Source organism: Sciurus vulgaris (assembly GCF_902686455.1).
Source record: "Sciurus vulgaris genome assembly, chromosome: 11".
Classification (NCBI taxonomy): domain Eukaryota; kingdom Metazoa; phylum Chordata; class Mammalia; order Rodentia; family Sciuridae; genus Sciurus; species Sciurus vulgaris.
Window position 1 is genome coordinate 59,433,335 of NC_136472.1, and position 19,316 is coordinate 59,452,650.

Below are 19,316 nucleotides of genomic sequence, written 5' to 3' on the forward strand. Positions count from 1 at the left end.
AAACAAAGTGAGAATAGAAAGTTGTTTGTTTGTTTTAAATTATGCGAGAGAAGCCTGATCAAGAGGATGAATCTATGCATTCCTGGCATGAGGGAGTAACTGCTAGAGTATTTTAGAAAGCAACTTAGCTACTTACACACTTACAAACATATATGTGCATACACATACAGCCACATAATCTAATAAAATAAGTTAAATGATGATATATCCAGTAAAGCAGATATGATGTAGTCATGAAAAATGATAATTAGGGATATGGCCACATGGAAGGATGTGGATAAAGAAATCAGGGTATGTGTTTAATGCATTCCTTCACTGAAACTACATACACGTGTACCATATTAGATTGTATTTAAGGTACATTCAGGATGGAATTAAAAATGATCTATTCCCAAGACCATCCAGAATATCACTATGCTGAATTTATAATTATAATGTAAACATTATGCTTCTTCCCATCCCCCCAAAGGCAAGTAATAGAATTTTGTTGACATCTCTAGTAACATTTAGAATCAAACCTAAAATTCTTGGTATGGGATGAGCATCCCTAATCTGAAAGTCAGAATCGGAAATCTGAAACTTCTTCCAGGCTGAAGCGTGCTCAAAAAAGATCATGGAGTATTTCTGCTTTTGGATTTTGGATTTCCAAATTAGGGATACTCAACCAGCAGTCTCTACAAACATTCCATAATTTGAAAGACTCTGGAATCTAAAACCCTTCTGGTGACAAGTATTTCAGACAAAGGATATTCAACCTGTAGTGGTGGTCTATTCACCTGGCATCTGGCCTCCTCCTCTGAGAGGGTTAGCCAGATGCAGCCGTAAGAGGATGCACAGGAGAAGTTCAGGTAAGACTTCACTTATACACACAGGTGCCAGAGACAGGGAGCACTGCATGTCTTGCAGGGTCATGTGGGCAGGACACAGAGTGGGTCAAAGGGCAGAAGACAAGGGCAGAGCTGGGGCCCAGGATGTTACTGGGGTTTCAGGAGACAGATCTGGGCACAGATGAGTGGACAGTTTAGGACTGCATAGTTGGAATGATCCTGGCCAGCTCTGGGCTGTGGGGCATTCCCTGGTTGGCTTGTACGTGGCCCTGGGATAATTACGGTGGAGGGATATGCCTCCCCGGGCACTTGGGCCACACAGAGGAGGTCTGCCTCTGGACTATCTAGACTAAGTATGAAAGCCATGTTCCTGGATGAGCCCTTTGCTCTAAGAGCTGGCTAGGCCCAGAAGGGGCACTCTCTCCCAGTCAGCATGATTATTTTTATTCTATTTTATTTTTTTAGACTAGCAAAACATTATAATATAAACACACACACACACACACACACACACACACACACACACACACACACACACACACACACTTAAGCCCATGGAAATGCACACCAAAGCATCCCCCTAAGGACAAAACTTCAGAGAGAAACAATCAAGGCTTCTACCCTTCAGTCACATCACTGGCTTCTATTTAAGTGAAATGATGTGAGCACAGTTTCTAGTGACAGAATGGTGACCCCAGCAGAGGCCACACACTTTATGCAAGAGGTGGGTGGATTGAGGAGTCCAGCAGACCTGGCATTTGTCAGCTGTGTGACTTAACAGAAGTTACTTTGCCTATGGCTCCATTTCATCAAGTGCATGGTGGGGAATGATCACAAGTACCTGACAAGGGCTAAATAATTTGAAGGAAGCGCTAATGCCTGACACAGTGCCTGGCCTAAAGAAGGTTCTTCATGATGTCAGGTTCACACTCTGATGTAAAAGAGAAAAGCCCCTTCCCTCTTATTCCTGCAAAATCGTCTTTCTTCTCTTTGAAATTAAATATGGTATAGAATTAAAAGGTACAGAAGTAAACCTTTTAAAAGGCAAAAAACAAGAAAAAGAAAACAAATACAGGCTGAGCATTCTTAATCTGAAGTCTGAAATGTTCCAAAATCTGAAACTTAAGCACCAACATAACACTCAAAGTATGGAACTGAAACATTTTGAATTTTCAGGTTAGGGATGCTAAATTGTAAAGTCTATGCAAATATTCCAATATGCAAAAACTCCAAAGTCTGAAACTCTTCCAGTCCCAAGCCACTTGGATAAGAGACACTCAACTTGTAGAAGGCTTCTATGAAAAGGAAAAGGTCAAAAACTAAACTAGAATGCAAACAATGCAGAGAAAGTCTAATACTCAATAACGAGAATATCATTACTATCTAGGCTGAAAAAAATTTAAAACCAGTGACCACTCCCTACTGTGGATACAACCAAACCCGGATTCCTCTTCTTTCCAAAACCCACCCCTACCTTTCCCATACAAGCGGGCCCCCAGCTGCAACACTACAATGCACCTGAGACTTACTACACCCAATTCGTCTCTGTGCCTTTGCTCTCCAGTTCCCTTGTCTAAAAGGTTCCCTTAATTCCCTACCACCCCAACACAAGCAGACATAATGGCTGAGGAGGTGAACCCCTGAGATCTCTTTTGTGAGAATGTAAAGTGGTATAAAGAATCTGGCAGTTTCTCAAAAGCATATAGATCTATCATATAACCTAGGTTATACTAGGTTATACCCCCCAAATGAAACTACAGGTCCACACAAAGATTTGTGCACAGACTTCCTAACAGCATCATTCATAATAGCATCAAGTAGAAAAGTAGAAACAATCCACATGCCTATCATCTAGAGAGAGTAAGACAAAATATAGCATATCCATACAATGGCACACCATTATGCACCAAAAAGGAGCTAACTACTGACTCATGCTACCAAACCAAGGCATCTCAAAAACCTTTTTAATAAGTGAAAGAAGCCAGATGCAAAACACCATGCACTGAATCATTCCATATCATGAAACGTCCAGAAAAGGCAAAGCTGGACAAGTAGATTAGTGGTTCCCTGGGACTGGTGTGAAAACAGGAACTGACTACAAGTGGGTACAGAGGATCTTTCTGGAGTGACAGAAATATTTTAAAAATGGATTATTGTGTGGTTACACAACTTTGTAAAATTTTAAAAATCTTTAAATTGTACACAGCACAAGTGAATTTTTGGCGTGCAAATTACACTTTGATGAGGCTCTTAAAAAATAAAAAAATCTCACTAGACACCAGCCATGAAGACAGGTTGCTGGGTGTCCGCACCACTGAGGCCTGAGAGACTGCAAGGCTGGCATCGCACAGGCAGGTGGCATTCCTGGTTCCAACACTCATCTGTTTTTAGGGCTTGTGTCATGGATTTTAGCTGGAATCTTCCACCCTGCAACCACTGATTGGCTTCTACTTGGCTCCCTGCATCCCTCTCACATCTAAGTATCAAATGGCCAAGAGCTGAGGTGCCCATATCTTGGGCTTAAGTGTGGGTCCTTCAGGGAACGTCTGGTTTTTCTTCCATAGCAACCCTTCCCCTGGTCTAGCCCAAATGAGCCCAGGTTGGAGGTGGCAGAGGCTCTGAGAACAGTTTCAGGAACAATCAGATGAGCAAATTATGAGTTGGCCTCTTCATTTTGACAAATTAGAGACTTGAGGCATTTTGAGAAAAAGGGAGGAGAAAGGTCTTAGTATTTGTAATTTACAGAATTTACAGAAAAACAGGACAATCTGCTAAGCAAGTTGCTAATATAAAAGATACAAAAAGGAAGCATTAGACTTACTTAAGAAGCACCCACGGGAATGTACAGATGTCCAAGGACAGATATTGTAAATGTCATTTTCACTGAGCCATTAGAGGAAACCAATGAGATGTCAAATTGCAAACCTAATTTCAATTGCCTTTGCTCCTTTATTTTAGCATAGGTACAACTGAATTTCCTTATAAAGGTTAAGTCTCCCAACAATTATGCTGAAGGAGTAGTTTTTTCCTTATCATGTTCATAGATGCATTCAATTTTTTAAAATATATTTTTTAGATGTTGAAAGAACTTTTTATTTTATTCATTTATTTATATGTGGAGCTGAGACTTGAACCCAGTGCCTCACACATGCTAGGCAAGTGCCCTACCACTGAGCCACAACCCCAGCCCAGAAGTGTGCAATTTTAATCCTGTAAGTCTTAATTTAATACATATCTGAGATCTCAGAGTAATTCCTAACTAAATCCATTATTAAAATCATTATTATTAAACATTATTATTAAAATCCCCCACTGAGTACAGGAGCAATTCTGGGAATAAAAACTTAAAACTTTCTATGCGTATTCTCTATATCAATTTATATTCAAACAAAATGCTAATTACAAGAAATCTTAGTATCAGTAAGAACTATTATTGTTTCATTTGAAAGTACTGAAGGTGGTTTTCCATTATCTAATAATTTTTATTGTGTTTAATTAACCTGAATAAACATCCTCTTTTTAGATGTTTTAAGATCTTTTTTTAGATCTTGTGGCTCTCAAATTTTTTGCTCTCAGGACCCCTTCAATAGGATGAAAAGAAATACAAAGGTCCTTGAACAGCTTTTGTTTATTGTAGATTACAAATGCCTATATTTTCAGCATTGGACAATAAAACTGAGAGAATTTAAAAATACTTATTACATTTCTTAAGAATAATAATCTCAAAAATAAGCTCAAAAAATAATAAGCTCATTACATGCTACTATACATCTTTTCAAAATTAAAGTATGCCTAGGCAGCGCTGTTTCATATTTTGCATAGGCTCTTCAAGGACTCTTTAATACTGCCATCAAAATTCTTGAAGGTTAGCTGCAGTGTGGAACTCTGAAACCTTACCACAAACTTCTCATCCTCTCCTCCACTAAAATCCACTGATCTCTCTAGCACAATATCTAACCACGGTTCTCATCAGAGAATCTTTAAGTATTGGGAAACTGTCAAGTTCACTGAAGTGCATACAAATTTCCCAAAATTCTGATTTTCCTTCGTGAGCTTGAATTTGATCTTCAGCAACAAACAACGTTGGTTGTTTTCTGTGATGTGACAGGCTCATCACATTCACTTTAAATGTGTTAAAAATGATGTTCGAGATGTAATAAAATTCATAAAAGGACACTCTTGGCTGGACTTGCTCTTGTTTTGAATGGCGCACACATTTAAGGTGTGGAGCAGATCGATGCCTTGGTTCCTATTAAGCTGCCAGCACTTACCCCATTGTTTTGTTTTGGTACTGGGGATTGAACCCAGGGGCACTTTACCACTGAAAACATCCCCAGCCCAGTATTATTTTACACAGGGTCTTGCTAGGGCCTCACTAAGTTGCTAAGTTGCTTGAACTTGCAATCCTTCCTGTCTCAGCCTCCAGAGTTGCTGGGATTACAGGGGTGCACCACTGTGCCCGGCTATCCCATTGCTTTTGTACCATCAGTGTGAATGTCAGCAGAGTGGAAAAGGCAAATCATGACTTAGTATTATAATAAAAACAATTTTGACCTTGTCAATCCATTAAAAGGATGCTGAGGAATCCAGTAGGGGCTCACTGGCTGCATGTGAAAACTGCTGTGTTACCATATAATAACTGATCTCCAACCACCACTGTGATCACCTGATGGCAGTCACTAATTTGGAAAAGGAAAGTGACTCTTACTGCTTTTCAGGCTGTCCACATGAATTACCAATTCCATAAATGTTAATTATAAAGAAAAGGCCACCTCTATCCAAGTTTCAATATGGACATACAAAAAATGAAGTCGAGTTACCATGGAAGGATAGACTAAACAAACTAAATTTAATATGCAAATTTCCCCCGAGAAATTTAAAATGTGAATTTTTCTGTAAGTCATCCATTTGTTCCACATTTGTTGGGCATTTGCTTAGAGTCTAAAATTGACAGTGTCTGTGGCCAGGGTCCATGAAGATCTATGTAGCCAGGGACATTAAAGTTGGACAGATCTGATTTCAAGTGCCAGGGTCTCCACCTACAAGAGCCTTTTCCTTGTCATCTCTGAGTCGGCTTCCTTAGTTGGACACAAGGCAAATTCCACCTAAACTGTGAGGCCGAGATGAATTGCATGTAAAGCATTTAGTGCAGCTCCTAGCACACAGCGGGCATTCAATAAATGGAGGCTATGCTATGAATAAGGTTCCTGGGGGCAGTCAGAGTCCAGATGGGAGTGGGATGCACATCCAAATAATTATGACCCAGCATGGGAACTGATTAACTACAAAATGCAATGGGACTAAAAGAAAAATCAATGTTCTGCTTGTTGGCACAGGGAGGAAAGGGAAAAAAAACACAACAAACTGCACTCAGACATATACTAGGTGGGGTGCAGGACAGACAGGCAAAAGGGATCAGGCAGAATCCAAAGACAACTCCCTGGAACCAGGTCATTTAGGGCCTTCAGTGGCATGGTAAGGGGCACAAACATTTAAAATGATTTTCTTCTCATTTTTTGTGAAGAATGAAGAATTATCAAGTCTCAGTGCTAACAGGTTATTTGGTCTTCTGTACCCTCCAACCCTCAAACAGACCCATTATACCTATACCTACTCTGGTACAGGCTTGACTAGTGCAAAAGGCACAGCAAAATTACTCTCAGAGCCTGCAGACCATCAGCTAAGCTCCAGCAGTAAAGGGAATTTGCTCATGTCCTTTTAAAGCATGAATAAAGTATTTACTGTGCAAAGCCATTTTGTACCCTCTCTGATACAAGTTCTCAAGGCACATAACTTCGCCCCAACTCCAGGTCCTATGCTCCAGTGAAATTTATAGGTCACTTAGCTTAATGGAGTGAGAAGAAACAGAAAGGCAATAGTGTTCCATATTTTCCATTGTGACTCCAGCCATCTGTGAGTCACTGCGTGAGTAAGCTCAGAAGGCCAAAGAGGCCACCCGTCTCTCACCCCTCCAAAGAGACTGCAAATGCCTCCAGGCGAACCAAGTTGATGCACATGGCCCGCAAGAGGACAGCCCCACAGATGCGAGTCTGTGCTCCCTTGGCAATTCTGCAGAAGCAGACAAAGGTGCAGTCAGTGTGAGCCTACGGCCAACGGTGCTGTGCGCGTGCACACCCAAAACACAACCATTTAGACACAAACCACAGAAATTACAGTGATGGTTTTACTCACCCAGAATTTTACGAGGAAGAAGGCATTTTGAGGACCCTTTCCAAATAGTTCCTTTAAGCCACCTTTCTTTTCTGGAAATTTGTCATAAATCTGACGAATGTCCACTGATTCGAGCAATGGGTCACTGTAAGAATGATTGGCATGCCCAATGTGCACGAAGAGGTGTTTGTTGTACTGTAAGAAACCGACAGAGACATTCCCATTACAAACCCTTGGATCAAGCAGGGACTTACACATCTTGAATTGGATTAAATGTGGCAATCTTGAAATTTCAGCATTCGGCCTTGAATCGCCTAGGGTCTGTGCCTTTGAAAAGAGGAATGTTAAGAAAAGCTATTAGAGTTTATGGTTAACACAATCATTGTCTTTTATTGACAAGGTCATATTTTCTGAAGTGCCTAAAAAAGACTTTTTTTGTAGACATAGTAATGAACAATACCATAACTGCCAACTACCAAACCAAGGAATAATTCTACTATCCAGTTTCACCTGACTCAGCTGAAGAGGACAGGAGCACTTTTTGGAGTCCATTATTTACAATGTAAGCCCAACAAAAAAATATGTGTGTAGTTACATGATGTCATCACCCAGAATGCACTTCTCGCCTCAGGTCTCCAAACAGCAGTGTGTAGGCGTGGGCTGAGCCATGGTACCTGAAAACTTCCTGAATTCCTCCTTCTAGTAGGAATAAGAGCACTGAGCCTCTTTGCCATCAGTCCCCTTAGTAACCCATCCAAAACTTCCGCGTAAGGGATGGTCAATACGTGGTCATCAGTGTGAAGTCAGGGTTCCAAGAAGGCAGGATCTACTGTCTATATGGACAGTAGCAAAGAACATATGTCACTTGTGAATAAACAAACATAGAAAAGACTTAGACTTGGCTATATCATTTAACTTACAAAAGACACTCTTTCTTCCCTTGCTTTGATATAAGACATGATAACTTGACCACAAAGGAATATATCCAAAATAACAGCTTTCAATTCAGACCATGTTTCAGTCCCCAAGGAGAACTTAAAAATCACCAATGCTGGCTGGGTACAATGGCGCATACTTATAATCCCAGTGACTCCAAAAGCTGAGGCAAGAGGATCATAAGTTCAAGGTCAGCCTCAGCAACTTAGCAAGACCCTGTCTCAAAATAAAAAATAAAACAGGCTGGGGATGTAGCTAAATGGTAGGGCACCCCTGGGTTCAATCCCCAATACTTTAAAAACAAAAATTCACTTATGCCTGGGCCTCACCCTGACTAAACTGGAATCCCTGAGAATGTAGCTAGGCATCAGTAATTTCTTTTTGTCCTATGGTGCTGGGGATTGACTCTGGGGCCTTGCACACTCTACAAAAGCACTCCCTCTACTGAGCTATACCCCCAGTCCAGCATCAGTCATTTTTAAAGTTGCCTGGATGAACTCCAACGTGCAGCCAAGTTTGTCAGCCACTGGTCTAGACACTGTACTGCAGTCTCCCATGCCTGCCTCTCCCACTGAGGATGCAGTAACATCAGCTGAAAGTGTTACAAAGAGGTCCAGGGTGTAGGGCTTCCAGGGGCTCAGAACCTGATAGGATTCTAAGAGAAACCCCACCTCCTTTCCTCATCCAGCAATCCCCACTCACTTCCCAGGTTTAAATCAGCAATTTACTGACTACTATCCCTCTGAGTACTAATCCCCATAACAGAAGGTTTAGTCAAAGCTGCCTATACAAGTACTGAATATTGGTTATTAAGAACATGCGGCTGGGCACAGTAGAGCTTACCTGTAATCCCAGTAGCTTGGGAGGCTGAGGCAGAGGATCATTAGTTCAAAGCCAGCCTCAACAACTTAGCGAAGCCCTAAGCAAGCAACAAGACCCTGCTTCTAAATAACATACAAAAAAGGGCTGGGGGTGTGGCTCAGTAAGCACCTCTAAGTTCAATGCCCAGCATTAAAAAAGAACGTGGAGTCCAGACTCAGTCTGCTCAAGCACGAAACTTTGTCCTCACTGCCAACTAGATGTGACAGCAGCAGGTTTCTCCCTAGTCTCTAAAATGGGGACAGTGATGGACTTTCTCTCATTTGGTTATGAAAGGGTTGAACTGAGATACTTTACAAAGGGTTTTCCGGATATTGTAGATCCAACGAAGAGTAAGCACTTGATACACATTGTTGTTATAAATAAATAAATAAAACAAAATCTTCCCTCTTTGAGATTCACAGTGAATACTAGTGTATTGAGAGCACCACCATAAAGAAAGATTTTTAAAACCTTGGGTAACCCCAAGTTTCCCAAACTCAATTGGTCACGAAACCCTACAAGTACATCCTAAGGAAGTGCTAACCTGCTACCATACCATGGATCTCTGGTCATGATGCTCAAAGGTGGGAGGTCAGACAGCTCATTTGAAGCCTCTGTCCCACATATGTACGTGTGACTGGGCTGGTATCTTCTAGGGGATGGCCAAGCCTTCTCCTAGTCAGCCCTAGAGTGATATCTTTATCAAGGCTTCCAAGAACCTAAAAGGTTCCCGGTAAATGAAAAAGGGAAACCTACCTAGCTCTTACACAGATCCTGCTATGGGGACTGGATGGGTGGTCTATGGGAAAGATGAGAAGCTACAGATCACTAAGGAGGAAGAAAGTGAGCCTGTGCTGGGAGAAATTTAAAAAGTAGAAAGCCAAAGTCGTTACGTTAGGGGCATGAGGTTATGGGGATGCAGGTCTTTGTACAGATTTTCTCAAATGTTGCCTCATTGTCTTTTCAATCATAAGCAAACAAAAGCCTGCAGAAAGGTATGAGGCACAATTACCACTACTGGGGAGCTATAGTCTCATTAGTAGGCAAAAGGATTTAAAAAAAAAAAAAAAAAAAACCCGGCAAGTCAGGAGTACAGACTACAGTGGTGTAAAGGCAATCAGAGGTGAAAAGATGAATGTGGGGTGTAGGCCCTGGGAGCAGAAGACAAACTAGTATTTTCCTTCCTTACCTACACACCCAGCTATCTGTATGTCTATGCAGCCAACTCTGGTTGATAACCTCTGCTTGAAGCTAGCTCCCAGCCCTACCTGGTTCTGGGCCACACCACTTCCACCAATACTGCTGTCTCCTGTAGGGACAGTTCATGGGAAAGAATGGAGCACAGCAGAGCCTTGGGGACACCCGTGACTGAATCTGATTCCCTACCTAAGCTGCACGCTCCCAGCAATCCTGTCCTTCCAGTCACCATGGGCTGTCGGGGATGGGGATGATGTTAAATAGCTGTGAAACTTGAAGTCTTCCTCTGGACATTCAGATGTCCCTGTTTAAACTCAAGGACAATGCCTCAAGAGGTCAGGAAGGTAAATTATAACATACTTCATTGGGGGTCATGAAGGGGTAGCTGAAAACCAGGTGCTGAGAACAAAGTAGAAAGCCTTAGAGCCAGACCGATCCTGAAATCTCAGTTCTCTCATGTCTACAATGGGGATAAGACGCCTGTACAACACAAATAACACACAGAAAGTGCTGGCGTAGGGCCTGGCAGACACGGATAAGTAGGGGCTGCTAAGATTACTATCCTTATGGTGTGAGATTAAGTAGATCCTGGGGTAGAAGCAAAAGAACTTTCCTGCCATTAGCTATCCCTCCTGCCTAGTGAAGAAAAATAAACACAAATAAGCCAAGAGCTAGAGGTAGCTAGAATTAAGTTGTGAAGTCCTGTGACAGTTCAAGTCCTCGATTACGAACTCCCATGACCTGCTCGGGGTGGGGCCTCTCACCTGTGCCATCGGGAGGGAATGCACCTGTGCTCACTGGCTGCTGTAAGCAATGTGCTCTTCATGTGTGTGATCTCAGGTTATCCTTGCCTCACATCGATGCTGCAGGATTTTATTAAAATCACTTTACAGATGAGGAAATATGAGCTTAGAGATGAACCAAGTTGCCTGAGGTCACACAGCCGGAAATAGTCCTGGAGTTAAGAATAAAACTTGGATCTGTAAACCCCACGGCCCTTGCATTTGCTGCAAATATCAACCACACTATCTCTCAAAAGAAAAAGCCCAAGCCTTTCTAACTCTGCTCAATCAATGTTTCCTGAAAGTTCATTTGAGAAGAAAGTGGCGGGGGAGCGGGTGACTAAATAGTATTTCCAAAATTTTGTGAGATTAAATTAGAACCCAGGATAAACATAATGATTCACAAATACATCAGACAGAGTCCTCAAAGCTGTCTATTTTGAGGACATTACCTCTGTGCCTAAGTGGCTGAAAGGAACTGAGAAGGGACAGGCTGTCTTTGCCAAAGGAAATCAGGCACTGCCTTTCCAAGGCTGGTGACTTGAAACCAAACCCTGACCGTTGGCATCTGAGTGACTTTACTCCTGCCAAGAGGTGACTTTGTTTCTAAGAATACAAAGGACTAAAGGTGTCCTGGAGACCACAACATCGAAACAAACAGACCTCATTCTCCCCTTAACTCAACCTGAGTAGGGCAAAGGACTCAAAAGAAGAATCTACCTGACACACTGAGGTTTAAGAGTTTTCACGAAATTAAAATTCTAAAAATGATTTGGTGAAGCTGTCACTACTTTCTATTCTGCCAGTTCTCCTTATGAGAGAAAAAGGCTAGATTTAGATTTTTCTTTTCTTTTTTGGTGGGGATGGAAGGTACTGGGGATTGAACCCAGGGACACTCTACCACTGAGCCACATTCCCCAACCCTGTTTAGTTTGAGACAGGGTCTCACTAAGTTGTGAAAGTCCTTACAAAATTGCTAAGGCTGGCCTCCAACATGTAATCCTCTTGCCTCAGCCTCCTGAGCCGCTGGCTACAGGAGTATACCACCACATCTGGTTATGCTAGATCTTTTGCATGCTTTCCACCATTCTTCCCAAATAAATCTAATTTTTTCCTCCATCTATGGTACTTTTCCCCCAAACTATAGGTGACACACAAAACAAAACAAAGGCGGGTGGGCAATCATATAGGGCAGAAAACAAATACTCTCCTAAGAAGGTTATTTGGGGCAATATGTGAGCAGAAACACATTATGCTGAAGCCCAAGACTAGACTTTTCTTCAATACCTCAAATAGTTTACTTTGACTCATTTGATTTTAAAAAGTCTCATAGGCACTCAATAGAGGCACAACTGATCCTCAATGTACCAAGGACAGCAACAGAAATGATACTCTCTCTGCACATTTATTTGATAGATTTTAGTAAAGCCACCAGCACACCTATCATCTATTATATGCCAGGCACTGTGTTGGGCACAGGAAAAAATTCATGAGCTAATACCACAAGGTGCTCATCTTCAGACTCGACAGACTGTATGTAACTAGCTCATTGCTTCCAGTCAAAATGATATGGCGCCTATGTAAACAGATGTTCTAATAGATTCCTACAGAGAAGATGAGGACATTAAAGAAATCCATTACTATCTCTCCTGCACATCACATAACTTCCAGTACAGTGTTATTCATTAACAAGAACATATGCAGAATCTACTTAGAAAATGTGAATAAAGTTTCACAAGTCCAAGGTAAAAAACAAATGATCCATGACATGAAGGAATAGAATCCACTCTTGGATATATCAGGTCTCAGAAAAAAACAACCTTCCAAGCACCTTTTCTCAGCAGCTAAAGAAGGACATATGCCTAAAAGATGAGAAAGTAAATTTAAAAAAGATAGAGATAGGGCTGGTCCCAGAAGAAAGGTCAAGGAACTAACCAGAAAACAGCTGGACACTGACCTGGTCAGCAACAAGTCCGGAGAGGATAGGAGGGAGGTCACCAAGGAGAATGGACCTGAGAGATTCCCTGATTGACACCATCATCTGGAGAGTGTTAGGAGTGCTGGGACAAAATTTAAGGCTGAATTTGTGGAGGTGTGTAAAAACAGAACAAATAAAAATAAAAGGAGGCAATGACTTGCTGAGGAAAAAACAAAGCCTTTGTCACTAGGAAGTGGGTCTAATATGTTACAGTGCTGTGTGCAGAATGTGCACTAAATGTTAATTAAACCAAAGCTATTTGAAAGTGAGAAGGAAGAGTAGAGGGAAGTGGGGGAAGAGTGGAGAGTAGGTGGTGCAGGCCGAATTTAGAGAGCTAAATTCTAGTCCTCCACAGTTAGATGTCAATACATGATGTCTAAAATGGTGGAATGAGACGTAGAATATAAGCATGTTATTTACACATGTGGAGATAGATACACCAAGAAATGGCTGAAAGGGCTGTGCAGAGCTGTCTCTAAAGAGTGGAACTGGGAGGCAGGAGGCACAGGGCAGCAGACTGCTGCTTTTCCTTATGGGCCTTGTGGCTGGATGTGGCTCATGCATGATGCACAGGTGTTACTTTCTTAACTTACACAAATAGTCAATCAAAAACTATTTTGGAACACCATGGAGTTTTGAGGAAGGGAATGAACTATAAAAGGAAACAAAAATATGACTTCGGGATGTTTACTCTATGTTGGCCACAAGTTCCCTGGACTGTAAAGGAACTTGAGTCAGACTGCAAAGCTTTCATAGAGTTCAAGGTCTCAGGACGGCTGAGCAGGAGCTGAGGCACCCGGGTGCATGTAGAGCCCCCAGAAGACAGATGCTGTACCAGCAAAACCCCACCTGGATCAAAACCACCTGGGACTATGGTCGCACCTGACGTAACCTTAGCACATGGATTTCTATTATGACTTTGGGAAATGCCCGTTATCTCTTTCTACTCCTATAGTCTCTTCAGTTGTTCTTCATAGCAGTTTCGAATAGTAATAAAGGCAAATGCAATCTTAAAAACTCAACATATCTGCTTGCAAATGGGTATCTGGATCCCATGGGGGTTGACTAAAGGTCCTTCCTATCCCCTACAGCTATTCTACAGGTCCCTTTTCTCATGCTCCCTATATGACAATGTGCCTAGCACATAATGTCATTATTGTTATTTGCCCTTCTAAGCATGTTTCTTAAGATGAGCTAATTTGAAATCAGTGCTGTCCCTTTGACAGCTACAAAACAGAAATGAAGGGAGGAAAGTTTCAGACACGTTGGTGTGATTCCTATGGTGGGGATAATACCATCGGCACTGGAAGGCAGGGTGGCTGACATGGAGGCCTCCGAGTTGGCCCCTGTACCTCCCTTGGACAACCAGTGCTCTCTCTAGATCTCCACATCCTGGAGGTCCCTTCACAGCAGCACACAACAACTGTACTCAAAAGTGGGCTGGGGGTAGCCTGGGAGGTTGCCCAACACTGCAGATGAGACAAACCAGAATAGAACTTATAAAAATGGTCACTGGGGATTTATTTTCTTTCTTTCTCTCTCTCTCTCTCTCTCTATATATATATTTTTTTCTTTTAAAGTATTGCTAATCCATTCTAGAGACTTCTGATGAGGCAGTTTCATTTTTGTAGAAAAGGAAAAGAAAAGCCCTACAAACCTGTGCCTTAAAATATGCCAGAGCAGTGTACTGGCCTGAAGGTGGCAGCCTTCTCCTAAACTTGTCCCAAAAATTCCAAGTATTTGAAGAACGTAGTAAAACCTTGAAAAATGACTGCTGTCAAATAATACTAAGAGAAAAAAAAATTATAATCCACTTAAGAATTTAAAGAAACCAAGACAAATAACTCATGTCAAGGGATGCTAATGTACAAGTTGGAACAGAACAAGGACAAATCACCTACATTTACATCGTGTCACGTTCCCACTGGACTGTGGGTCCAGCCATACCCAGGGCAGACTGTGATGGTCCCCCCAGCCCTGCAGGGACAAGGAATGGCTGTGGAGCCAACCTAAGAAAGTGACTTGCACAAACTGCCCAGAGTGGGATGGGAGCAGGGTGGCTGCACTTTGCTCCTACTAGGGAGGAAGTGAACCTGCAGTGAGCTCTCTTCTCTGCTAACTACGCAGGGCATCAGCCCTATCCTGGCCACCTCACCCTGGATGCTGCTGCGCCTCTTGGCCTGTGCTCTTCCCAGAAGAGAAACGTCACTGGAAACACTTCCAGGATCTCACAGGGGGATTCACCCTCCCAACCTCCCATTTTCACCATCATATCCACAGAGGGGCTGCTGTTTTCCTTAGGAGAGAGAAGTGCAGCGAAAAAAGCCCTCCAGCTGAGTGTGGGATGGCCACTGGGAAGGCAGGCGGGTGGGGAACTGACCTGCCAAGGAAAGCAGATGGAGGCCTGGCTGGGGCCTCCGTGAAATGTCTATAAAACCCGGATTTCCAGATGCTTTCAATTGCCTCATCCCCAAAGGCTAATGAAGAAAGAGGGTAAGTTCCCAGACCTGCTCAGAGACAGAATAAACCACCCAGCAGTAGGCTATTGCCACAGGAGGGTGTGTGCTGGGTGCAGATGAGCTCACAGGACAGCTCAGCATCACGCAGGACTGCAGGGGGCCAGGGCCCAGGCCATGTCTTGCCATCACCTCCGTCCTGGGAAGGCGCTCCACCTCCCATGTCCTAGTGGAAGACAGTGCTTGCTAAAACATAAGAGGAAAACCCTGGAGAGGCCCAAGGACTGGACACATCCAACTCTGAAACCAGCTGTAGCCTTCCTCCAGGAGCACAGAATGCCAAATGTACTTTGACCATTTATTCCAAGCATGTGATAGACATATTAACGGCACATGAGTCAGAAACCAGGCTCTGCTACTTTTGAGCTGTGTGGCTGGGAGCAAGTTTAACCTTTCTGGGCTTTGGCTTCTTCACCTGAACACATGGATGTGCCTGGTCTGTTCATCTCCAGGGGCCAACATAAAGGTTAGACGAAACATAAATGTGAAAGTTCTATGCAGGCCCTGGGGAGCTGCACAGGTGCTGTGTGCTGTTGACTGTTATGAAAGCCACATGCAAACAATGAAGGAGGAGAGAGAAAGCGGCTGCTAAACCAAGGACCAGAAATGGGAATTGCCTGATCATCACTCCCCACTCCAAGATGGAATCACTGTTAGAAAGCTTCCCAGTGAGCCTTGCCCTTTTCCAGCCTGTCCAAGACACAGGCAGGGGTCTCCTGGCAATCTGGAATTGAAACCCTGCTTCTGATTTACTTCTCTGACCTACTACCGCCACGCCCTGCTTCCCTGTACGGGGCTCATCAATGCTGCACTTCCTTGAAGCTGCTCTGGTCACATCCTCCAAACCACAGTCAAGATCTGGAATGTTAGTCGATCTGGCAATGTAGGCCTTCAAAAGAGGCTATAAAGATATGAGAATTAAATCATCCTTGGGAAGGGAATAAGTTTATCTGCAGGAGGTATCTGCAGAACTTCAGAGCAGTCTCAGCCAGAGGCCTGCAGTTCCCCAGAGCGGAGAACCTAGGTTCCTTAGGCCATAAGGACTGCTGGCTCCTACCCCCACAACCTGGAAGCCCCAGGTCTCTGGCCTGTTCCAGCCTCTCAGTAATGAAGATAAGGGGCCAGATGCTGCAGGAGAAAGAGCTCCTTGCCTCCTGTCTGAGGTGCTCCAACACCCAAGCAGAGGCCACCTTCAGGAATTCACTCCTCTCTTGGAGCCCAAATCAAGCACCCTGACTTTCCCCTTACTGCAAATGTTTGTCTGTGAGACCTACATCTGGGTTCCCATTTCCCCAGGGGTGGGGTCAGCCTCACTTTCCCACACTCTGAGCTGATATGTGGGAAGGCACTTGTGAATGACCAGTCCTTCCTGTGTGGTGCTTTTACTTTCCCTAAAATTCCTCAAGCCCTGGTTTTTGATTCTGACAAAGTTCAAATAGCCAACCCTGCTGTGCAATAACTGTGTCCTGGGCTATGTTAAACTCTCTGAGTCTGTTTCCAATACCAATTCCAACACCTTTACCACATATGGGAAGAAAGTACACTGTCACCCTGATAATTCCTAGCAATCCTGCCTCCTCCTCTATTCCATCATTCTTCAGCTTGTACCAGCAAACTCAGCCTCAAAAGCTCAGTCGTTCCATTTCCATCTCTCACAGCTAATTAATCCCCAAGGTCTTTTTGGTCCTCGTCAGCAACTGCCTGGACCAGCAGCATCACTTCCTTCTCTCCAGCCCATCCTCTCTATGCTACAGCTACTCTCTTCCTGAAGCATATACTAGATCACAGCCTCTTTTAAACAGGGAGGTGGGTGGAGAATACATATCCACATTCTAGAAGCTTCTAGAAAGATTCCTAAGAAAGTAGTAGCAATGATTACTTTCTTGGGTGTGGGGCAGGAATTAGAAGAAAGGGAAGTTTCTCATTCTTTTATGCTTGTAGATTTTTGACCATGTGAACTCACCTGTACAAAAAAATTTATTTAAAAAAAAATTCTGTATCCAACCTGAATTTCAACAGATTCCAAACTATCCAGTAAGCACAGTGCCCAAGCCTGTCCTTTGTTCAGTTCTCTAGCCTGATCTCCCAATATATTACTATAAGACAAGTTCAAAAACCATTAGTGAAGTAGTCAGAATGTCCAGATATGTTATTAACTGTAATTACCACAGTAATAAAGAGAGAGAGAACTGGTTATGTTCACTTCACCAACTGGAAACTGAGGCCGAGCTGCAAAGTCATTAGCTCCAAGTTCCCCAGGTCCCCCAGAACCTGTACAGATTCAAACATCAGTTCTCCATTTCTACAAGGAGAGGATGCCACTAGAACATGATGGAAGATAAGTTCTAGAACACAGGCAGGAACACTTTGCTTCTCTTGCTCCTTGCCCTGGGCTTTGAGAAGAATCTCAGAAACTTGAAACAATCCCAGAAAAGGTTGGAAAAGCAACTCAGAGAAAGCTCAGCTCAGCTCCCTACAACATGTTGAAGGGCCTGTGACATCTAGCCCTGATGGGGAGCTCACACTTTGGAGGTGGCTGTTTTACTCTTGCATAGTGTCATCATTTCTTCAAAAGTTGAGTGAAGTGGCTCAGGATACACAGTGGAGCCAAACCTGGCATGGCCACCACCCCTAGCAGTGGTCCTTGACAAAGTTACTTAGTGTTCCTGAACTCACAGCAGAATGCTTGGCGCCCAGATCTCGATGTGCCTCAGCAGGTGCTGGCGATCACCACTGCTGGAGTACTCCCAGGAGCCTCCACGCTGCACTGTGGGGCGCCCTCCCTGGTCAGGGTTGTTCTGAACCACAGCACAGAAAGCTTCCCTTCCTCCTCAGACACTGCATCTTCACGGCCTAAGGAGAATCATCCCCTCGCTTCTCCCTCTTGTTCTCCCTAAGTTTTCCCTCCTCCCATTGCATAACTCCTACCTAAGTAAACCCCTCACCTGCTCCCTTCCTGTTCCTGTTCACTCTGGCATCCAGACCACAGGAGGCATCAATCACCCAGGCTGTTGCTGGCAAAGTGTGAACGGACAGGGTTGCAAGCTGTGGAGCAGGATGCGGCTGTGCCAAGGGGCTGAAGGAACCCGCCAGGCCGCAGGGCTGGGAGAGGGTGGGGGCTGAAGAATCATCTAAGCTTTATCAGCAAAACTGCTCTCCAGGCACACACAGGATGCAGCTTATGGTTCCCCAAGATGAGTTTGTGTGTGTATAAAAAGAAGCAGCTGCCTAACTGGGTCTCCAGAAGCTGGACCTTGATTTCAGGCCAAGCCTTTTTAAATAACCCAGCCCTGGGTGGAGGATCCTGTACTTAGCACTTGACGTTCCTTTGATATGCAACATTAAAACCATGTAGAATATTTTCTAGCATTAGTAACCACTTCTGAAATAGTCGCTGTTTTTTAGACTCTTCCTTCCTTTCTTCACCTTCTGCTGTTTTTCTCTTAGTTTCTACTAGAGCCAAAGGTAACAGAGGGACTGACTTGCTGGTTCTCTACCAATATAAACAACCACCAACTTGGGGAGGCAGTGCACACATGATGCAGAACCAGCAGGGGGCGAGCATCCCCTGATTATTCTTCATTAGCTTCTTATAGCCCTGGGTGACAAAAACAGGCCACTCCTCAGATACAAATGGACCAAACAGCCTTGCGGTCACAATCTCAGGATGTGGAGTCAGCAGACAGGCCTGGATCTGAATCCCATTTCCGATTATCAGATGGCTGTCTGATACCAGTCAAGCTACTTCATAAGGATTAAATGAGATAATGCATAGTGTTGGCACACAGAAATAACATTTAGAAGTTGTTGGCTGACACCACTCCTGGTTCTAGTACCAGTATTAGTACTGTAGAAGTTACATCATCAAATCTTTAGTGATGGCAATACCGACATGCAATACGTCAAAGATTGAGTTTAAAGAAATGCTGGTTCCAAGGGCAGCAGCCCTAGGCAGAGGAGGGGGCAAGCTAGTTTCTTGGTTTTGCTGCTCCCTAGGTATGCAACAGTCATGTCTTCTCTCCTCGGATATGGGAAAAGGCTTAGTGCT

General features: G+C 43.5%; 1 protein-coding gene and 1 long non-coding RNA gene across 8 annotated transcripts in view; one reads left to right on the forward strand and one right to left on the reverse strand.

Moving 5' to 3' along the window:
• Positions 1 to 6,187, forward strand: part of LOC306639284 — a 39,438-nt gene extending 33,251 nt beyond the window's left edge. The window contains exon 2 of the long non-coding RNA XR_013757602.1: positions 2,408 to 6,187. This is a non-coding gene — a long non-coding RNA (uncharacterized lncRNA). The remainder of the gene's footprint in view (positions 1 to 2,407) is intronic.
• TEAD1 (TEA domain transcription factor 1) overlaps positions 1 to 19,316 on the reverse strand; it is a 252,506-nt gene that overhangs the window by 26,781 nt on the left and 206,409 nt on the right. For all 7 annotated transcript variants that reach the window (XM_079102706.1, XM_079102709.1, XM_079102707.1 and 4 more), the window contains one exon: positions 7,020 to 7,193. In XM_079102706.1, coding sequence (XP_078958832.1) covers positions 7,020 to 7,193 — 174 coding nt within the window. The remainder of the gene's footprint in view (positions 1 to 7,019; positions 7,194 to 19,316) is intronic.